This window comes from Chroicocephalus ridibundus, chromosome Z (assembly GCF_963924245.1).
Source record: "Chroicocephalus ridibundus chromosome Z, bChrRid1.1, whole genome shotgun sequence".
Taxonomy (NCBI): domain Eukaryota; kingdom Metazoa; phylum Chordata; class Aves; order Charadriiformes; family Laridae; genus Chroicocephalus; species Chroicocephalus ridibundus.
Window position 1 is genome coordinate 61,630,254 of NC_086316.1, and position 22,692 is coordinate 61,652,945.

The 22,692-nt window shown below is 44.1% G+C and overlaps 1 protein-coding gene across 1 annotated transcript in view; it reads left to right on the forward strand.

Moving 5' to 3' along the window:
• The first annotated feature begins 484 nt into the window (after positions 1-484).
• The window catches only part of CMYA5 (cardiomyopathy associated 5), a 49,154-nt gene continuing 26,946 nt past the window's right edge, over positions 485-22,692 (forward strand). The window contains exons 1-3 of the mRNA XM_063319702.1: positions 485-736; positions 7,888-19,990; positions 22,257-22,352. Of these exons, the coding sequence (XP_063175772.1) occupies positions 585-736; positions 7,888-19,990; positions 22,257-22,352 (12,351 nt within the window). The 5' untranslated portion in view covers positions 485-584. The remainder of the gene's footprint in view (positions 737-7,887; positions 19,991-22,256; positions 22,353-22,692) is intronic.

The following is a 22,692-nucleotide window of genomic DNA, read 5'->3' on the forward strand; positions in this document are numbered from 1 at the left end:
AAGTATATTGCCTATGCGGTGTTAAAAACTACAGTGCATCTGATACATGGTACGGTGTGGATTATTAAAGGCGTGTGTCCAAGGCTCATCCACTATTAATTGTGTTGGACCTCTCCAGCTCACATTTGAGGGGCTCTGAGCGCGCTCAAGGGCGGAATTTGCTTAACTTGTGAAATGCACTTTTTTTTGGCGGGGGGTGGGGTGGGAGTGGGGGTGGGGAGGGGGAAGGGACGACAAGAAAAGTTCCCCTTTGCCTGTGCCGTCCACCCCCAATTCTCAGGAGGTGTCTTGGGAAGGTCTGCTGAGGCCCCAGCCCCTTCTCCCCGCCACACAAACGCCTCCCGGGCAGTGGCGGGACGGCGAAGGGGACAGATGGCCACGGGGCGTCCTGGCACCCGGTTGGTGCTAGGACCCAGGGTGGGACCAGCAGGCACTCGGCGCTGTAGCTTCGTTGCCTTCTATTTAAAGACTGCCCTGAGTCAGGAGAAGCGAGAGCTGCTGGGGATGACAGTTGCTTCAGGCAACCCTGGGGAGGACAGGGTCGGGGGTAAAAATCACCGGCGTGGGCCTGAGCTGGGAAGGGCATGGAGGGGTACCGCGGCGCCCAGTGCGACAGGGCCTCTGAGACCTCCTCCTTCGTAGAGGATGAAGAAGAAGAGGAAGAAGAGGAGGAGGAGGAAGAGGAAGAAGAGGAGGAGGCTGTGGACCCGGAGGAAGCAGAGGAGCTGACTAACAGGTACGGCCTCCCCGGGGACCCGCAGCCTCGGGGGCAGTTGGCAGCTTCATCCCAAAGCACAAGCCCCAGGGGGGTGCCGGGATCGGGGCCCGGTGCTGTTTTTAGTGCCTTTCCCCCTTCCCTTCCCTTCCCCATTTGCTGCAGATAAAGAGTGTGTGTGGGGGGCCGGGGGTGTCTGCTAACGGGGGGTGTTTCGGGTGGGTTTGGCTGTAATTAAGTTTTGTGCAATAAGCGCCTGCCCTGAGTTCCCTGGAAGCTTTTCTATTTAAAGATCCTCTGCCGTGCCAGCTCAAGTGGCATCTCCCTCCGCTCCTCCCTCTCTGGCAGACTCCTTGTCACATATCGATCTGAAATGCGCTGCAGATTTGCTTGTCAGGGAGAAAAATGGTCAAAGATTATAACGGCGCCTAGAAACGTGCTCCTTTGTGCGGCCCTTTCTCCCTTCCCGCTTCTCCCTCCCTCTTCAGTGTCTTCTTCCCCCAAAAAAGGGAAAACTTGTTGTACGTGCTTGCCACTGCCCGTCACGATTTGCGTGGCTGATTTTTGGGGTGCAGTGGGGAATGTTTTGTCACTTTGATTATTATTTTTCTTTTTATTTTGTTTTTTCCCTTAATAACTCTTGCACAGGAAGTTTGTTGTCCTAACACTGCGCTCCTACCGCCAGGAAAACAAGGATCAGGAGAGTGTGCCGGTGCCCAGCACCCGGCCCTGGTCCTGCGCAGGATGCGGAGGTGGCTGCAACCTGACCCAGACAGACGGGCTACCCCAGCACTGCCAGCGCTGGCCCTTTCCAAAAGAGACCCGAGAGTCCACCCAGCACGTATTGGGTCGCGAGATTTCTCCCTTGTCTTGAGTAAAGCCTATCTGTTTTAGGGGGATACTATAGGAAGAAGTTTAAGGTATTTCCAGAAACCAGCTTCTTAAGAAAATTGGGTCATGCAGTTCCTAAAACCGCAGTGCTGTGGGGCCGTCCTGCGTTTACAGACCGCACTGGGTGTATCGTGGCTCAACGCGCTTTCTGACATTCCTGGTGGTCACTGGGAGAAAAAAGATGGCAGAAGAGAGGTGGGGAGGCAGGAATGAAAGTCAAACAGGGAAACGTAGCCCAGGACTGCAGGAAGAGCCCCTTGCCAGGGGGAATGGAGAGCTGGTTTTCCAAAAAAGTGGGGGGACAGCCCCTGGTGTGCAATGCAGCTTTTCTCCGGAGGAAGGTGTTGACTCTTCAGTCCTGTACAGGCAGAGAGAGGGCTTACGTGCTGGTAGACACGGCTTGCACATGGGTGCAACCCTACGAGAAAACCAGCTGAGGTCGGTGGCGTGGAGCTACTCACTGCGGACAGCTAAAACACAGCTGACTGGGTATTTTTTAGTGCATTCTGCAGTTAAGTGGCTAATAATAAAACTCAAATTGCAAAAACGTAAGCGGGAATGGCTAACTTTTCCCTTAAAGGGAGGGAAGTCTGTGGAGCCTTGCAGTTATTCACTGCCGGGGCTGGGAGGACGGCTTCTCCATGGGTGCCCATTAGCAGCTCGCCGCAGCTGGGTCCGGATGCTGGCTGGCAGCCTCCGCAAGGCAAACTCAGGCACTGCCTCTCTCTGCTTAATTAAATCACAGCAACCATTCCCTTTAGCTCTCCGTTACATTAAGAATTGTAGAGTTCGCCTCTACGTTTAACCACCTTACGTGTAAGAGAGGTCAGGGTCTAACAGAGAGGTTTCTAACAGCTGTGCTCAGTGGTAACTGAGTATATTTAAATCCATTTGATTAGTTTAATTAGGCTGCAGGAGAGGTTAAATTTGGGGGTTGGCACAGATATGGCAACTGTACCGAGCACTCAGCAATAGCTTAGTAAAGTTAAATAAAACTGATTCTCTAACTGCTTAAATTTTTGTAGTTGCAAATGTCAGCGTGGTTGTTGAGCTTACGGCCTTCTCCTGTGCGGAGTGCCGGGACACAGCTCCTGGGAGGTGCCGACTAAACAAGAGCAGCTGGGCTGAGCCCCTGAGACAGACTTATTCAGACTGTCAACTAATTATTTGTTGACAAACAGGTTTTCAAGCCCCTGTGGCAGAACCGATTTTTTTGAATTTACTATTATTTTTTTTTATGCTTTGAAAATGTAGCTTAGATGAGATGTAACCAATATGCGAACTTGGCTGAAGACAGCCTGTCCTGGACCCTGCCGTCATGGATTTATTTTTAACAACCCCAAGCTCTCTGCTGCCTTTGTCTTCCTCCTCTGCACACAGTTGAACAGCACCTGGTTGTGCGACATGGCAGTCAGAAGGAAATTCCCCGTTGGCTCCTCTTTCCACCTTTCCAGCATGCTAAATATCCTCATTCCTGTTTTATAGGAGAGTTACGCAGCGAGATGTCTGGCCTAAGGTCAGCGAGTGCTCATGTGACAGAGGCAGAGGAGCCCCGGTGTTCCCCCAGGACACTGACCCCCGAGCCCCTGCCGACCCGCTCCGCTCCCACAGCAGTCCCTGTGCAGCAGCCGCAGGGAATAAAACCCCAAAAGAGCTTATGGCTTGCTCCAAAATGATGATGCATGCACGCCAAAAAGCAGAGAAGCTTGGGGTTTACATCTTTGTTGCCCTTTTTGATGTAATCTTTAAATAATTTGCTTTCCTAAAACAGGTGTTTATGCAAGTAGTGAGACTAACACATGGCATCAGAACCTATTATAAAGGTGGGATAAGACATCATATCCTTGTCAGCATAAATAACCTGCTCATCTTCAGAAGGTTTATACACTATTTTCTTGTCTTTGGGCATTTTACTGTCTGAGAAAGACAGATCACGGCAGATGTCTTTTGTTTCTAGCTCCATGTAGGATTAATCATCTAAACAGGGAAAATATTTTGAAAGCGTAGATTGTGTGTTTTAAGACAAACATGGGTATGAAGTTAATAGGTTTAAATTTTTGTATTGATAAGGGTGAGATTAAAGCCTAGCTATAAGGTAGTTTACTGGTTGACTGTTTGACATACCCACTGGACTGTCTGAGTCTCTAACAACTGCGTGATGGGCGGGCAGCTCTGACACGGTCCTGTCTCTTGGACCGTTCCCAGATTATTTCCTTTTGCAGTGGGCGGGTGTCTGGATGTCTCTGTGTGCAGGACTTACCTAAAAATGGCTCTGCAGCCAATTTACGTGTGTTTCCAGGTAGCTGGTTTGCCTGGAATGGGTATGGGTCTGATGTTATCTATTCATTTAGTGACAAGCTAAGAGCTGTAAAAGGGGAGAAAGTCCTGGAGTTCGGGAAATGTTTTTAGTTTTGGTTTGTTTGTTCGTTTTTTTTAAATGAAGCAGGCCTTCCACAAGAGGATCAGAGGTGTGGAAGCTCAAGAGCTAAGTCTAGCTTAGGATGAGTGGTGAAAAGGATGAAAGGGGAAGCAAAGCGGAGCAGGGGGCTGCTCGCCCATGGGGGAAGATGCAGTGTCTAGGAGCGCAAAGGAGTGGAACGATGGCAAATGGGAAGGTGGAAATGGGGGCATTTGTCTTCCCAAGGAAAAGATTGCCATGCTCTCTCCAAAGCAAGAAAGACAGACAGGGGAAAATGATGCATGGTTTAATTTCCTAGATGGGGCAGTGCCTGCCTGGGGCCAGGGCAGAAGGTGGTGTCAGGGCCGTTTGTCTGCCGCTGGCTGCAGGGGGAGGTGAGAGCGGTGGGAAGCTGGGGCTTTCCATCATCCTCTGTGGTGGGGCAGAGGCTTGGGCTACTGGCACCGAGAGCAGCTGAACGGGGTGAAGTGTGGAGGCAGAGGCGTTGGTGCGGCTGGTGAACCCATCCTGCACCCCGGCCCCCGCCGGCAGCTGCGGCTGGGAAATACACCTCGCTCCGTGTCTGGTTTCTCTCCAGCCTTCTAGATGACATTAACCGAGTCTTTGACAGAGGTCTAGATTACGGTTTGGATCTAAAATAACACACAGACTTTGAGAAGTTCCCTGTTAGGTCTCAACAAAGTGTTTAAATCACTGTGTAAAGGAGGTCTCCCACCCAGACCAAAGGGTTTGTTGGATACCCGGGCTCCCTCCACGACCTCTATGGTGGAGAATCCAGAATGCAGGAGCAAGGCAGACCTCGGGGGTGCTGTGGTGTCTCAAGCAGCGTGTGAAGCTGTGACTGGCATCACCACCAGGCCACACCATGACCTGATGTCTGGAAAAGGGACCAGCAGCACCACGTCGAGTTGTGTCACTTCCTGGGCGTTTGCAAGCGTTGAGGATGGAAAAAAATGTCTGAGACTAGCCCAGCTCCCGGCTCCCAGCTACACTTAATAAAAATCAGCTTTGTATCAGTGCAAGCAGCAGTCTTGCTGCTTTTACATAGTTATTCGTTTGAATTTGGACAGACGCATGAGCCACTGTGTTGCCAAAAGGGGCATCATTGACACTGAAGGAAGTTAGCAGTAGGTTAGCAATTGAAAGCCTGGGTTTGAAATAGTGGCTTTCTGTAGCTTCTAATTCTTTCACCCTGAAGAAGGAGACAGATGAGCTTTAGCCCTGGGAAGTGCAGAGCAACAGGCAGAGACCTCGCTGAGCATACCGATTGCTGCAGGGGAAAGGGGCAGCGTGGTAAAGGCAGAAACTACAGGAATGCACAGAACAAAAACACGAACACAGAAAAATAAAATATTTCCTTCAACTGGGAAGGCAAGCTGGCCGGTAACAATTTCCATCTCCCCTGCCCTGAGCCCCTGCAGGGTTCAAGTAGGAGCCCTCAGGGGCTTAGATGTCTCCTCAGCGCAAGCCATTGCCACAGCTTGACTTCTCGGTCATTTCATCTGGTCTGTTTTCAGCTTGTGAGGTGTTAGGCAGCAAACAGCAACAAGTTTTGCTGATGCCAGGAGTGACAAGGTCAGATGTGAGGTGGATGAAGGGAGGCTCTGGAGGATTTTAGAGAGCTGATGGGCTTGCTATACTTCTCTGTGACGGTGGCAGGGTAGCACAGGCAGACAGACCTCACCCAGTGTGTCTGAACACGACTGCTCCGGCATCTGGGGAGGTGTGGGAGTTCTGCCCTGTTTTGCGCGGGGTTTTATTTAATAACAGCAGGTAGGGCAGAAAAATTAGGTTTAAAAATATATGAGGGTGATTTAGAAGTTGAAAAACCTAAAAAGAATTAGTCATCTGTTATTTTGGACTGAAATAAGACCTGAAAGCTTCCTTAGAATTATTGCTATTGATTTATTTTATTTTATTTTATTTTACTTTACCATACCCAAGTCAACCTAATGCCAAGCCATTAAACTGACAAAGGAAAAGGTAGCAGCAAAGTTGGCATAGATTTATTTGTTTTGCGTCTTCCTCCAACCTTACGGAGCTAGCCTTGCTAGAGGGCACTACACCAGGGCAGATAGTCAGCTGTACATCCTGTGTGTTTTGTATCTGTTTGATGGCCAGTTTTATTGGGTTTTCTTTGGCTAAGATGTCATTATTTAGTATTGCACTGTCTCGCTTTGAATTGTGGGCTTTAGTTCAAGCTGTCCGGCTAGTCCTGGTCTCCAGGCCAGCTCAGTCACCACAACTGGCTTTAAGCCCTATAATGGGACTTTGATACCATGTTGTCCCACCACTGCCTGGTCAGGCTGTTGTCCCACAGGGTGACTTCAGTTTTCAGTTAGCACCAAGGACATCAGGGCTGAGATGGTCTGTGCATCGGTCTGCATAGACCTCAGCATGGCCCAGCCCCGCACAGGCCTTCTTGTTCTGTGCTCTGGAGAGAAAATTCATGTAAAGGGAAGGCCAGCACTGCTAGAATCAGGATTACCTTTTTCTTTCTGATAGGAACTGAGCAGTTTTGCTGAGTGCCCTTTACCAAAACTTTACGGTTTGGAGAGTTTTCTTGATGGCGTGATTATGGCTGTCCTCAGGATTTCCGTGTCTCCTCCTTCAAAGACCTCTGCCTTCTGCCAGGTGCTTGGCACCCTCCAGAGCAATGCCGACTGCTCCTCAGGGGTGTCCCCCTGCCTCTGCAGCCTGCAGGCATCTCTAGCACCCGGGTGGTGCTGAGCCGCAGCCTGTGGCAGTGGGTCAGATGGGTTCTGTTTCTCCGATCCCGTGGTCAGGAGCCATCTTTCTTCACTCTTGCTGAAGAAGTGCTTTATCCTAATCACCTGGAAAGTGACCCTTCCCTCTGTTCAGTGGAAGTAAGACCTTGTGTGGCCATAGGTTTGCATCCTTCCATGGGAGGTACAGAGACTTCACCACTTCTCCTGCTCTACTGAAGCCTCTGCCTTTGCCAGCAGATACTCTGCCTTTCTTTCCATCAGCTACTAACATGACTTCCCTAAATGAAGTACTGTCTACTCAACAAATATTGGGGTTGAGTGTTTTGATTACGGCTTCTACGGTTTTTTTGGACTAACTATTGCAGCCTTAAAAATACTTTTTTAAAAAAGTAACATATGTCTTTTAGTTGCCCTTGCTATTCTTTACGCTCTTATTCCTAAGATTTTTTAAAGTTTTTTTTTAATCTGAGAGAGATTTGATTGTAGCATATGATAGTGTACTGATTACATATCATAAGGTTTAAAATCAGCTTTATAAAACATTGTTATTTCGTTTGGTGAGGGCTTAGTATATTTTTATTTTGAATGTGTTCCAAATTACTTTTTTAAATATGTAGAGTGCTTAGAGGATGAAGCATATGAAAGTACAGTAACAAACTAGCGGATAGATTCCCTACTCCTTTGAGCATTTTGTAATCATTTACACTTGGGCAAAACAAGTGCGGGTGCTATTAAAACACTGACAGTATCTTATAAGTGTTTAATGCAAGGTTTAAATTATACTGTGAGATAACCATGCACTGGAGAATCACCCCAGAATCAGCTCAATCTCACACTGGCAAAACAAGGTCAGATCAAATACTGTTTTTCCTGCATTGTCAAGAGCATTTAAACACCTCCCCTTCATTGAACTAAACTTGCAACATGCAGCTTTACAAAAATTTATCTAAAATACATTTGTCAGATAAAATATGACTTTGCTTATGCTTGTGTTTCAAAATTTATGCACATGCAGTATTTTTAAAACCCTGGAAACTATTTTTGCTTTAATGAAAAAATTTAGATTTAATTGCAATAATTTCATTTGTTGTGTGTTTTTACAGATATTTTTCTTTTGTTCTTCTTGTTTTTAGTTTAAAAGATCTTATCCAAAGTGAAGATGTGAAACCCAAGCTGCAATACATCATGAATAACCCTTCCTTTTCTATGGTAACCGTTCAAAGCGAAGACAGTGGGATAACCTGGGAAACCAGCTCAAGCAGGTGTTCTACTCCCTGGGCCTCAGAAACAAGTACAACTTCTGATCTTTACAGTATGGAAAGTTCACCGGTAGGTTCTCCTCCAGGAAAAGTCATCTTTATTATGGATGAAGGTAAGATTATTCGGAAGAGGAAGCGCAAAGCTTCAAATAGGGTGCCGATGGCTACAAGTCTGAAGGGAGGCCAGGGCAATAAAAAACGTGACTCTTCTGGAATGCAGAGGCAAGAACAAAGAACCATTTTAGGAGATGTGCAGGCCTCCGTGTTGAATGTTGAACAGGTCGAAGCGCAAGACACAGATGAGGAAATGCTGGACGACAAAGAAGATCTAGAAGACGTCACAGAAGAGCCAGTAAAACGTGCTCCAATAAGATCAATATTTAGAGAAAACAGACTGAGAAAAGTTGGGCCGATCCTTGGAGGACCAGTACAAGCTAGAATCCAGCTGTTCAACTCAATTTTTGGAGGGACTGAACCAGCCCCTGAAACATTGGAGAAAAGCAGAATACAGAGAAGCAGCTCAGTTTCAGGAGATTCTGAACAGTTACTTGAAACATCAGTAAAAGACAGATTGCAGAAGTTCCGTTCACTTTCAGAAGCAGCACGTTCAAAAACTTTCCAGAGAGCAAGAAGTAGAAATCTTGAAACACCATCGGAGAGAAGAAGAGAGCAAAGACAACAATCCACAGCACGAGCAAATCAAAGCTATTCTTCACCAACAACACCTCTTGAAAAACAGCTTACTAATAAAGGTGATGTTTTATCTGAAAATGTTAAACCCATTAAAATGAAAGATAAACCAAGCAGATTTTCAAGCTTTGGTGCAGAAACAACTCTTCAACATGAAGAAAGAAAAGACAGACAGTCTCTTTCGGGGACTCCAAATCAGGTATCAGGACATTCACTGAAGTCCTGCCCTCCTGAAGAAGCCAGGAAGCAGCAAAGTTATTCACCTGCAGCCAAAACATCAGTAACAGAGCAAACAGTCTCCGTTTCATCAGAGTCTGATGATGAATCAGAGGAACAAGTGTTGCTTCCCTCAGCTGAAAATGCAAACAAGAAACCAGACCAATCCCTGCTGACAGCATCAGATCATCTGGACAAACCGAAGGAGCAGGAAATTCAGCCCAGCTCTGCACCACAATCTATATCAGGAGATTTTGTTAGTGAATTAGATAGCGAAGGTACCCAACCTATTTTGCCTACGGCATCCATGTCAGAACATCCTGAGAGAGAAGCACAGAAGTCAGCAGTTGAGTCTTACTTACCTAGTGCTCCATCAGCTAAAGCCAAATACTCCACACTGTCTGAAACAAGACAGGAGGATATTATTCCTTGGTCATCAGAAACTGCACAACCTGAGTCTGAACATGTGCTTCTACCACATTCTGTAGATGAAACAGAGAAGCAAGAGACTGAGTGTCACTCATCAACGAGTGCACTGTCAGAAAATGAGCCTTCAGATCTATTGTATTCTGCTAAAAAAACAGAGGGTCAAAAGAGCCCACCACCAGAAACCCAAAATGTTCACTCAGAGAAGAAAACAAAGTCTGAACACCACTTTTCCTCCTCCCTTCAGGAAACAGAGGAGCAAGGAATTCAGCTAAATTCACCCATTCCTGAAAAGATAGATTCTAAGTATTTTGGCATTTCATATCCTATTAGCACAGAAACAGAGGTAACTCAGAAAACTTCAGCTATGAATAAAGCAGTAGATTTGGATCACCCTGACTTTTCTGTTGAAAAAACCAAGCAAGCAGAGAGTGCACAAATGGAGACGGAGCATCCAGATTTCTCATATTCCAGTAAAGAAATTGGGGAATCAGAGAGAACACAGACGGAGACAGAGCATCCAGACTTCTCATTTTCCAAGGAAGAAACAGAGGAATTGGAGGGTGCACAGATGGAGATGGAGCATCCAGACCTTTCTTTTTCCAAGGAAGAAACGGAGGAACCAGAAAGTGCACAGCTGGAGATGGAACGTCCAGACTTTTCTTTTTCCAGGGGAGAAATGGAGGAACCAGACAGTGCACAACTGGAGACAGAACATCCAGATTTCTCATATGCCAGGGAAGAAGTGGAGAAATTGGAGGGTACACAACTGGAGACCAAGCATCCAGGTTTCTCATATTCCAGGGTAGAAACAGAAGAATTGGAGAGTGAAAAACTGGAGACAGAATATCCAGAATTGTTTTTTTCCACAAAAGAAAGAGAGGAATTGGAGAGTGCCCAACTGGAGACAGAGACAGATTTCTTGTATTCCATGGAAGAAACAGAAGAATCAGAGAGTGCACAGCTGGAGATGGAGCATCCAGACTTTTCTTTTTCTAGGGAAGAAATGGAGGAATCAGAGAGTGCACAGCTGGAGATGGAGCATCCAGACTTTTCTTTTTCTAGGGAAGAAATGGAGGAATCAGAGAGCGCACAGCTGGTGACAGAACATCCAGATTTCTCATATTCCAGCAAAGAAATTGGAGAATCAGAAAGTGTACAACTGAAGATGGAGCACCCAGATTTTTCATATTCCAGAGGAGAAACAGTAGAATCAGAGAGTGCACAGCTGGAGACAGAGCAGCCAGATTTTTCTTTTTCTAGGGAAGAAATGGAGGAATCAGAAAGTGCAACGCTGGAGGCAGAGCATCTAGATTTCTCACATTTCAAGGAAGAAATGGAGGAATTGGAGAGTGTTCAACTGGAGACAGAGCAGCCAGATTTCTCATATTCCATGGAAGAAGCAGAGAAATCAGAGAGTACACAACTGGAGAAAGAGCATCCAGAATTTTTTTCCAAGGAAGAAACAGAAGAATCAGAAAGTGCACAGCTGGAGATGAAACATCCAGATTTCTCATATTGCAGCAAAGAAATTGGAGAATCAGAAAGTGAACAACTGAAGATGGAGCACCCAGATTTCTCCTATTCCAGAGGAGAAACAGTAGAATCAGAGAGTGCACAGCTGGAGACAGAGCAGCCAGACTTTTCTTTTTCCAGGGAAGAAATGGAGGAATCAGAAAGTGCAACGCAGGAGACAGAGCATCCAGATTTCTCATATTTCAGCAAAGAAATTGGAGAATCAGAAAGTGAACAACTGCAGATGGAGCACCCAGATTTCTTGTATTCCAGAGAAGAAACAGTAGAATCAGAGTGTGCACAGCTAGAACATCAGGAGTTTTTATTTTCCAGGAAAGAAACAGAAAAACAAAAATCTGTTCCTTTTGAACAGACAGAGTCTTACTTCCCTGAAGAAGCAGAGCAAGAAGAAACAGCACAGCTTGCAGAGATACCTTCAAATTTATCATGTTTGACGGAAGAAGTAGAGAAAGAAAACACTAAGGAACTCCAGTTGGTACATCCAGATACATTTGATTCCACCAGAAGATCAGAGACACAGCAAACTGGGTCTCTGGAAACAGCACATTCAGGTGTACCATATCGCATGAATAAAGAAAATCAGCAAGAATTGGCACAAGCAGATTTGGACAATTCCCTTATGTCATATTTTGTTAACAAAGGAGAACAGCCACAGCCTACACAGGAGGGTTCACAGCCTGGAGGTAAGCTGTATTCCCATGCCAAGGGAGTGCAAGGCGAAACTACTCAACTGCAGTCAGAGCATCCAGTTTTGTCATATTCTACTGGAAAAGAACAGCAACACAAAGCCTCACAGCCGAGGGCAGAACGGCCAGAGACATCATGTTCCAGGGGCAGAACAGAACAACAAGAAATATTGCAACCAAAGTTTGAACAAGCAGATTTACCATATTCCCAGGGAGAAACAGCACAAGAAGCTGTACAAAGAGATTCAGAAGGTCCAGAGTCATCAGGTTTCATTAGTGAAGAGCAACATGAAAATGTACAACTAGCTGCAGAAAATAGAGATTTCTCATTTACCACTGGAGAAGTAATGCCAGAAGGAGTGGAATCAGGATCTTTGGGGTCATCACATTCAATCGACAGAGCAAAGCCCTGGGAAATGGCACAAGTGGAGCAGGAGCAGTCACTTCCATCCTGTTCCACTGCTGGTGGTCAGCAACAGGAAACACCACCACTCAGTGTGGCCCAGCCAAATATATCATATTCCTTCGGCAGAATGGAACAACAAGATATAGTAGAAAGAGAGCTGGAAGAGCAGGAAACAGCCCAACAAAAAGCTATGCTAATGGAAATGGAGTATTCAGATTTGTCAGAAACCCTGGGGAAAGAAGAGCCTCAAGTCATAGATCAAATTAATTTGGCACAGCAAGAAACAGCTCAACCAGAGTTGGTGCATCCATCTGTGTCATATTCTGTCAGTGAAAAAATGCAAGAAGAAATGCAAACAGAGACAGCATATCCAGAACCGCCATTCTATGTAAGTACAGAAATGCAGGAAGAAATGACTCAATACAAATCAGAGCAACCATTTCTTTCAAGTTTTACTGGCAAAACAGAGCAACAAGAAACTGTACATCCAGAGCTAGGGCAAACATTTTTGCCATCTTCCAGTGGAAAAGAAGCTCCACTGGAAATGGAAGTGAGTTCAGAATATCCAGATTTGTCATATTCCATTCATGAAGCTGAACAACCAAAAAAGTTGAAACATCCAACCTTACCATTTCGTTTGAAGGAACAAGAAACTGCACCACTGGTAATGGGACATCCAGATTTTTCATGTGACAGTGGTGAAGCAAAACTAGGCAACACTGTAGAGCAGGAGTCAGGACATCCAGAACTCTCATACTCCATGGAAGAAACAGAAGGAAAATCAGAACATTTGGATTCACCAGAAGCCCTGGGTGCAGCAGCACAAGATGAAAGTATGGAAACGGAATCTAAATACTCAAACTTGACATGTTCTGATAGCCAAAAAAAACAGGAAGGAACTTCACAATTGGATTCCAAATATCCAGATTTATCATTTGCCTTTGGTAAAGCCAAAGAACAAGCACCTCAAGACTTTGAGTCTAAATATCAAGAATTGCCTAAAATGGCCAGAAAAAGAGCTTCTCCACCAACTGCACAAATAGAGTCAAAACAACCAAATTTGACATATTCCCTTCACAAAGCAAATGAACCGGAAATTGCACCATGGGAAATGAACCATCCTGATTTGCCACATTGCACTGATGGGACAAACCAAAAAGTAGTATTGTTGGATCAGAAACACAGAAAAATTTCTGTTGGCAGAGAAAAGCAGCAGAAAACCACAAAACAGCAGTTAGAACAAGAAAAGTTATTACATTCTCCTGCTAAAACAGAGCAATTAAAACATGCCCAGAGGGACTTGGAAGAATCAGATTTATCATTTTCCATTGACAGGTGGGATGATAAAATGGCCCCACCAGAGGCAGGCCATGCTGATGTGATATATCCTCTGGACATCACAGAGGTGCGACAACAAGTACAACAAGAATCAGAACAAACAGGTTTAACTTACCCCTTCGGAAAAGCAGAACAGGAAACGGTTCATCCAGAAGTGGAAATTCCACATCTGGCCCATTCTGTGGGTGCATCAGAAGAAGAAGAAACGGCAGAACCAGAGCAGGGACATCCTGCCTTGCCTTATTCCACTTCCAAAGCAGGAGGACTGCAGACTGCACAGCTGAAATCTGAACACCCTGGTCTAGCACGTTCCCTTGACACAGTGCAAGAAACGACCCAGCTGGGGTTGGAGGTTCGTGACAAAACAGAGCAACTCCCGCCTGCCCAGCCAGAGCTGGGCCACACAAACGTGGCATCCCCTGCCGACAAAGTGGAGCAGCGAGGGATGGAGCACACAGCCTCGGGACGCCCTGGTGAGGGACAGTCTGTCAGCAGAGCAGAGCAACCCCAAGCTGCAAAAGAGAAACTAGGATCTCCAGATGCATCATTTCATAGCGGAAAAGCGGAGCAAAGAGAAATGACAAGAACAGAGCCAAAGCATCCTGATTTATCATATTCCATTGATAAAATACAGACACAAGAAGCTACACAACTGGTGTTAGGAAAACAAGATCTATCATCTTGGCCTGGCAAAACAAAACGAGCACAAACTGCTGAAGAGGAGCATCCAGGCTTCCTATACTCCTTCAAAAAAGCTGCACAAGAAGAGAAAGCACAGCCAGAATTGGGACATTCACAGTTATCTTACTCTGTTAGTGAGGCAGAACAAGAAACTGCACATGCAAAATCAAACTGTTCAGATTTATCTGCTGGCAGATTAGAACACCATGAAATCATACAACCAGAGGCAGAACTAATGGATTTATCATGTCCAATTGGTGAAAAACAGCAACCTCAAATGGCTGAAGTGGATTTGGAGTATCCAGATTTATTGCATTCCACTGGCACAGTACAGCGACAAGAAAAGATTCAACCAGAGCAGGAAAAGCCAGGTGATTTTTCATCATCTCTCAGCAAAGAAGAGCAACGGGAAGGTGCAGGAATGCAGGCAGAGCACCCTGAGCTGCAGTGCTCTATGGGGAAAACAGAAGAACTGCAATATTCCCAAGCAAGATCAGAATATGCAGATTTGTCATTCTCTGTTGGCACAGCAGAACCTCATAAAACAACACAGCCAGAGTTGAAAGAACATGATTTGTTGCATTCTTTTGTCAAAACAAAGCCATCATGGGCTGCCCCACTGGAGTCTGAACATCCAGACGTCTCGGATGCCATGGGCAAAGTACCGCACTCTGATTTCTCCTCTTCTCTTGGTGAAGAAAAACAAAGTGCACAAATGGAGGTCAAACAGGAGAGGGGAAGCTACACATCACACCCAGAGGAAACAGTCCAACTGAAATTGGAACAGCCAACATTGTCAAGTCCTCGTGGCACAGCAGAGCAATCAGATAGGGCTCCACTGGAAGGGGAGTTCCCAGACTTCTTGTATTCCTCTGGCAGAAAAGACCAACAAGAAATGACAAAACAAGAGCTGGAGCATCCAGTTTTATCATATTTCACTGATAAAACACAGCGACAAGAAATCACACAACTTGCGTTAGGGCAACCAGATTTATCGCCTTGCCCTGGGGAGACAGAGCAACCACAGACTGTTCAAGCGGAAGCAGAGCATCAGGACGTACTGCATTTCACTGGCAAAACAGAACAGCAAGGAACAGCACAAGCAGAGGCTGGGCATCCAGATTTGTCATATTCCAGTGACAAAGCAGAGCAGCTACCAGCTACACAATGGAAATCAGAGCAGCCTGTAACACCCCATCCCATTGGGAAAATGGAGCAACAAGGAATGGCACATCCAGAGCGGGAACTTCCCAGTTTATCATATTCCATTTGCAAAACACTGTCAGAAGAAGCAACACAAATGGACTTAGGGCAACAAGACTTAAAATATGCCCTTGGTAAAGCAGATGAAATGCAAATAGTGCAAGGTGAACTGGAACATACAGGTTCGTTGTATTCATCTGGCAAAAGAGAACAAGAAATGGTATTGCCAGAGTTGCGACATCCGCAGCTATCTTATCCTGTTAGAGAAATAGAAGAGGAAGACACACAGCAGAAATCAAACTATCCAGATTTATCATATTCTATTGGTCAACAAGACCACCATGCAATTGAACACCCAGAGGTGGAAGAAATGGATTTATCCTATGGAAAACCAGAGCACTCACAACCTGCCTTAGAAGGAGTGCAACAGCCAGAGCTTTTGGAGTCCTTTGGTAAACTAGAGGAAATGCGAATGGCCCAGCCTGGCTTTTTGCACTCCCTTGGTGAAGAAAAGCAGAAACCAGCTTCACAGTTAGATTTAGTGCAACCAGGTTTATCACATTTGCTTAGCAAAACAGAAAAACAGGAAGCTGCACAAGCAGGGTTTGTGCCTTCTGGTTTTTCATATTCCACAGGAAAAGCAGAGCAGTTGCAACAGGAACAACTGAAATCAAAATGTCCAGATATGTCATATTCTCTTGTCAAGGCAGAGATTCATGGAATGAAACCACCAGATTTATTGTACTCCTATGGCAAAGCAGAGCAACCACAGACTGCCCAGGTGGAGCATTCAGAGACAGAAACAGAGCAGAGGGATGGAGTCCAACCCGAACTTCAGTGCATTAATTTGCAGTCCTCTGTTGTGGAAACAAAGCAACCAGAAACACCTTCTCTATCATATACCTTTGGCACGACTGAGGAGCAGGGAACTGCACAACCGGACTTTGAACAATCAAATTTATTAAGTCCTACTGACAAAGCAGAAAAGCATGAAATGGCCTCATGGAGAGCACGACAGTCAGAGAAACGAGACCCTGGGGCTACTTCATCTCTAACTGCTCATCTGGAAACTGAACAACGGGATTTATCCTTTCCCACTGAGGAAGCAGAGAGCCAAAAAATTCAACTGTATTCATCTCTTACTGAACAAACAGTCTCTGTGCCTTTGGGTGTTTCACATTCTGTCTCTGAAACAAAACTAGAAGGAAGACCTAAGTCTTCACCTGTAACTGGAGGCCTGTCCCCCAAGCACTTAGGTTTATCTCACACACGCTGTAAAACAGAGCAGTCAGAAACTGCCCAGCCTGAGTCAGGTTTCTTCTTTGCAAGAAACGAAGCAGAGAATACAAAAAATATTCTACATTTGCCTGTGGCTGCACAGTCAGAGGCTGAACATGTAATTTTACCTGAAACTGAGAGAGAGCAGACTCCACATTACTTCCACACAGCTACGCGATTAGAATCTGAACAATTAAATTTATCATATTCTACAGATAAAGCAGAAACACGAGAAAGTCAAGGTTATTTAACTGTACCTTCAAAACTGGAGTCTGAGCCTTCAGTTCCATTTTATTCAGCTGATGAAACATGTCAGCAAGAAATTCCACCTTATGAAAAACCAGCTTCTGAGTATTTGGTTCCCACATGGTCCCTTGCTGAGCAAGAAAAGCAAAGCATACGGCCACTTATTTCCCATTCTGCACAATCAGAGAGTAAACATGTAATTCCACCACATGATGGAAAAGAATTGCAAAAACTTCATCTCTATTCACCTAAAACAGCAAGCTTGAAGACAGTGCAGTTGGAGAGTACGTCTCTAAAGCACGCACAAGACCAAAACAAGCAAGAATCTCAGGATCGTTTGTTGGACACAAAATATTTGTCATCAGAGCAGCTGAGAAGTCCCCCTGAATTCGCTACTGAGCAGGATAAGCAAGAAATGCAACCTGGTGTGCCGACAGTGCCAAAGCTGGTGACCACAGAATCAAAGGTGACTGCTGTGGCAGGCCAGCAAGCAGTGTCATCAGGTTCATTTGTACCTTTTCATACATTACCTGAAAAGTCAGTGCCAGTGGCTTTCAGTGACGATGAAAAGAAACAGAATATTCCATCGTCTTTATCTGACGTAGTAGGCATGCTTGGAAAGCAATCTAATGTAGTTTCAGGCATTTATGTTGAAGGAGAGGATAGACATGAAATGCAACGATGTTTGGCAGACCAAAAGCAGACATCCTTAGAGCATCTGGGAGCTGTTTCATCAGATCTTGTTTATGAAACTGTGACAGACAAAACTCAGCAGTATTCTGATGAACCTGGCAGCCTTTCTTCAGCAGAGATGAAATCTGTTATCTCTAGTTCTGATGAAAAGCAAAGTCCAGATATTCCATCTTTTGGGCTAGCTAGCTGGCTGGTAGAAGAGGTGAAAGCTCGCTCAATTAGTCCAATAAGAGCTGCAGAAGTGGACAGGCAAGGAATCCATCCTTCTCCACCTGAATCTTCTGATTTTGGATCAAAACAATCCCCAGCTGGAAGTTCCATCGAACTTAGAGTTCATGGAGCTACAAAGAATAAAGGACATATGTTAAGAGTTTCTGATCCAGTGTCAAGTGAAATTTCCCACAGAATGTCCTCAGACATTAGTCACAGAACGCAAAATTATGATTTGCCATCTCTGGTAGGAGATAATCAAGATCTAGACAAAGTTCCAGACCGTGAAACTAGCATTGGAGACTCTACAAAAATGGAAGAAATGCAACACATGGAGGCAAAGGAAGTGTCTGAAGTGCCTGAACATTACCTGAGAGGAGAAGAGGAAGAAATGGAACATGTGAGCACTGTAGAAAACAGACAGCATGCTCCAGAAACTACTGAAAAAGATCTATTTAATATAATTTCAGAAGGTTACGAAATACTCAATATTCATGCTCCTACACATATTTCTTCTGTTGATCAAGAAGAAAGTGAACACATGCCAGATAAACTAGAATACTTGGAAACAAGTCCTTCATTTAAAAGAAAATTAGCTGACGATGGCCATAGAGCCCTAGCTTCTGGAATAACCACAGAAATTTCAGAAAGTTCAACGTTAGGAAAGCCTGCAAGCCATAAACTAAAAGAATTGGTCAAAAATGATGGTGTTGAGGAAACTGGAGAAACACAACAAGAAAATCCTATGTTGCCAGAAGACAATAATAACGCAGATCCTAATAATGGTATGGCCGATATGGATTATTTTGAAAAATATACATTGATTGATGATAAATCCCCAATTAAGCCACATTTTGAAAGAACAAGTTCATTATTTCCTGTGGCAGAAGATCCCAATGAACCTGTGGAAGAAGCCACGTCTTTTAAAGAAAGCACTGAGGTAGATACTTTGGAAGAGGAGTTTTCCTTACTTGAGGACCTGGATGAAGTCTTTTATGGTACTGTGAAAGGAGAAAGCAAAATGCAGTCCTATGGAGATGCTCCAAACCCTTTACCTTTGCAGAAATCAATCGATATTAGCAGTAAAAAGGTTACAAATGTAGAAGATGAACGGAAGTCACCAGGGACCCCACTCTTTGATTCAGAAGAAGGGGTGCTAGAACGATCTCTGTTGTTCCCTACCACTGTTGCAGCAGTTAACCCAGAACTTCTAGAGGAGCCACCTGCTCTGTCATTTTTATACAAGGACCTCTATGCAGAAGCAATAGGAGAAAAGACAAAGGATGAGACTCCCTCTGATGAGGAAAGTGGTAATTCTAATGCGTCTTTCCCTAGTAGAAATTCAGACACAGATGATGGAACAGGAATATATTTTGAAAAATACATTCTTAAAGATGAAATTCCAAGTAAGGCCTCAGGGCCTCAAAAGGATCAGATACCAGAGGATGAGTCCTTTAGTGGAGGAATTTCAGTTCAGAGTTCAGAGGACAAACGCAAGCAGAGGTCTGGTGATGTTCAATGTGTCAGAACTGAGGTTCTGACAGAAAGGGGTGTTGTGGAGAGAGAGAAAGTCCAGGTTGACAGTGACATTCAAGCAACAATTTGTAAACCAATGCATGCCATTCCTTTTGGAAGCAAAGTAATTCTTTCAGGTGCAAGAGCTGATATCGCTGAACAAAGAGAAGAAGAAAATGTACCTGTAGAAACAACTGAGGAGCTGCCAGAGCAATCAAGTCATCAAGTGTATAGTCAACCAGTGGATTATCAGGGAGCTGCATATCAACAAGCTGATAATAAGCAGGAAGAACAGCATGACATAACAGCAGTTCCTCAAATGGAAAAATATGTCCCATATGTGAGGACTCCTGTTGAAGACAGTGAAGATGATCATTATACTCGGGAAAATCTTTCCTGTGTCCCTACCGTTCAGCAAGTGGAGAAGCCACACTTGCAAGGAGAGCAGCAGCATCCTGATGTTTATGAAGATCTCGCTGAGTCAATGGACTATGATGTGATTACACAAGAAGAACTTTTGCAAGATGAAATATCATCTCAGTTAACACACGAGGAGCTGTTATTTGAAGACAGGGACTCTTTTGAGCATGCTGGTGATAGTTATGAATTTGTTAATGAGCCAGAGCAAAGGACACCCGTTGAGCTTGAAGATTCAGGCTTTGTGGTGATGTATCCTGAAAAATCAGCAGCAAACATTCCTCAAGTTGAGAGCCCACAAAGAGAACTGAAGAAAGCACAGACAAACACATACTGTTACCACTGCAAATGCCCAATATCTGCTATTGACAAGCTTTTTGGAGAACATAAAGACCATGAAGTCACAACACTAGATGATGCTGCAGCTAAGATGAAGGTAAGAATTAATTTGGGTAAGGGAAGGAGATACTGAGGCTAATTTCTGCAGACCTCCTGTGTTGTCAAGGGAGAGACTTCAGAGAGCAGTCCAGAGGCTAAATCACAGAAACTATAAAATAAAAACTATTCCTAAACACCTGTTAGAGATCTTGAAGGGAGGCTATCTTATTAAGGTATTCTCCAGAGTCTTAGGTTGCTAAGCTAATATTTTCATTTGTTCAGAAGTTTGAATGACCTTGTTTATATGTATCTGTTACCAGACTTTCTATCTTTTGGCCTTCTCACCTGTGTAAGTTTGTTCTGGTTTGTATATGTAGGGGGAGAAACAGGAAGAGTGTTGTTTCTATAAAAAGAAAATTTTAGTAAGAGCAGCTTTTTTCACTTGACAAGGTACAGAAACCTCCATATGTGGGAACCAGTATCATCATAAACTGTTCCCTGTCCTAGTTACATATGTTGGTTGCTCGGACATGTTAGGCGAGTTACAGTTTACACTACACCGTTTTGTTGAAATGGCGTCCTCATTTTCTGTTCAGTTCATGTTTGTCTGTGCCAATAGTGTTTCAGCTGTAGCACAAGTAAGTCTTTAGCAAGTCCTACTTCTTCACACTATCTCTAAGCTGTAACACTCTAAAGGACAGGTAGACATTCCCTCCCTTTCTTTAGCCTAGTCCTTTGCTATCAACACTAGCGAAAGCGCTTCCGTTTCTGTGGAAGTTCTTCTTCATTAAGTTGCATGTAATCTCTCACTTTTCCATATCAGATTTGTTCATGTACAAGTATACAGGTGTTCCTTTCTTGGTTACCAGCTATTTAATCTCACCCCTGTATCTGAAAGGTGAGGTCACATGTTCAGTTGACGGTAATACAGCTTTTGTGTAATTTCATTAAAATTCCAGAAGGCCTGTATCTGTGGCGTTTAAGTTATCTTTATGTTAACTGATATGCAAGAAGGAGAAATTAAAAGTAGTAGGACTCAATGTGGCAGTTACAAAGATCAGTATTTACAAACTATCTCCATGGTGTGCAGATGTATGACAACAGAATTGCTTTTTATATATGGCCATTCATGCTTGACTTAGAAGTGATAATTAGCCACCAGTAAGTAACAAAATCACAGACCCCAACCATCCCTCGAATGTACCTGCATTGCAGTGAGTCAAGTTAAGCCACAAATAAATGTCCCATGATATCACTCCCTGGCTGTGAAGCACAGACATGAAGCCAATATTAAATCTGGCCACAACGCAGGCTTGGCTTCACATGATTTCTATCACTCAGGGCTCAGGTTACTCTGAGACGGCATTTGTATGTTTCTTGTTACTTCTGTGTAATTACTGAGAAAACATTAAGACAGCAAAATGCTCGTCACCTGAGTTTTAACTGTAGGAACGTAGCTTCACAGTAAATTAAATGAGCTATGGATGGCGTCTGTCAGATTTTATAGGTTATCTTGACAAACAGAAGTTTGGCTCTGAATCCTGGTGACTGGCCCTAAATATTTATAAAGTGAGGCTTCAATTGTACAAGCCAATGTGACATTTATAATTAATGGAAAGTCATATGCAGTGCTCAACAGATCTATCTGTAGAAGTTTGCCATATCAGAAAGCTGTTACCAAAGGAAGCTAACCTTCCTTTTAGATTTATGCCAGCTAATTAAAACTAAGTATTTTTATAAATTATAAATTGCACCTACGCGGGTGTCCAGCTTGCTTTCACAAAAGGTCAAGAAGGACTAAGAAAAAGTTCTGAGTCGTCTCTGATGGCTGTTGTCCCTTGGACTGCTTTAGTTTCCATATCTAATTCAATCAGTTATTTTGATGAATTCTGGTTTGTAGGAAATATCTTTCAAATTCTAATTTAAAAAACCCACAATACTGCATAATCTATTAGCCCCATAATTACATGCACTATCTTCCTTTTTATGGTCTTGTTCCTGCAATCTCTTGAGGACCCTCATGAGGCACTGAGTACACTCAGTCTTTAGCAAAACTGCACTGGAATTCATAGCGTTCAACAACTTGCATAGACACTCAGCACCCTGTTGAACTGAGCTCACTTTTTTTGGTTTGGAAACAGTTTTGTGACTGCTCCAGTTGCTATTTCAGTGCTTGTCTTTGTAGCCAGACAGATACTTGAACTTAATTTAGCAATTGTTCCAATGGTGGCTCATGGCAAACAAAAATATTCACCTAAAATAAGTTGTGTGTAAAAATTCTATAAAATAATGTGCTTATGTTACTGAAACGTTTTACATTTCAGGATCAGTTAGGTGAATTGCTAGTGGCACTGGAAGAAAAGTCAATGAAGATTGAAGAGTTTGTGAGTGATATTGAATCCCTATTTAACTCTGTTGAGGTAAGTAAGTCCAGTGTTTTATCGTACTAGTTTTCTTTCCCTCTACAAAATTATTTCTAAGATATGCTTGCCTTGTTTGTAGCGTCATTGCTTCCACGAAAACAGGCTGTTTCTTCAGTCCTCAAACTGACTGTCCCACTGGAAGGTGTTAACTTTAGTGGAAGAGAAAGATTGCTTTTTTTTTGCAGATTATTGAAAAGTGGAATATGTGACTTTCAAGCACTGGAGGAAAAAGTTCCTTTAAATTTTTTTTACGCTTACAAAAAGCTCGCGCTGTTTGTGTCTTTATTTAGAATCCTGCGTGAAGCATCTAAATGAGTTGCCCAATGTCTTAACTTGT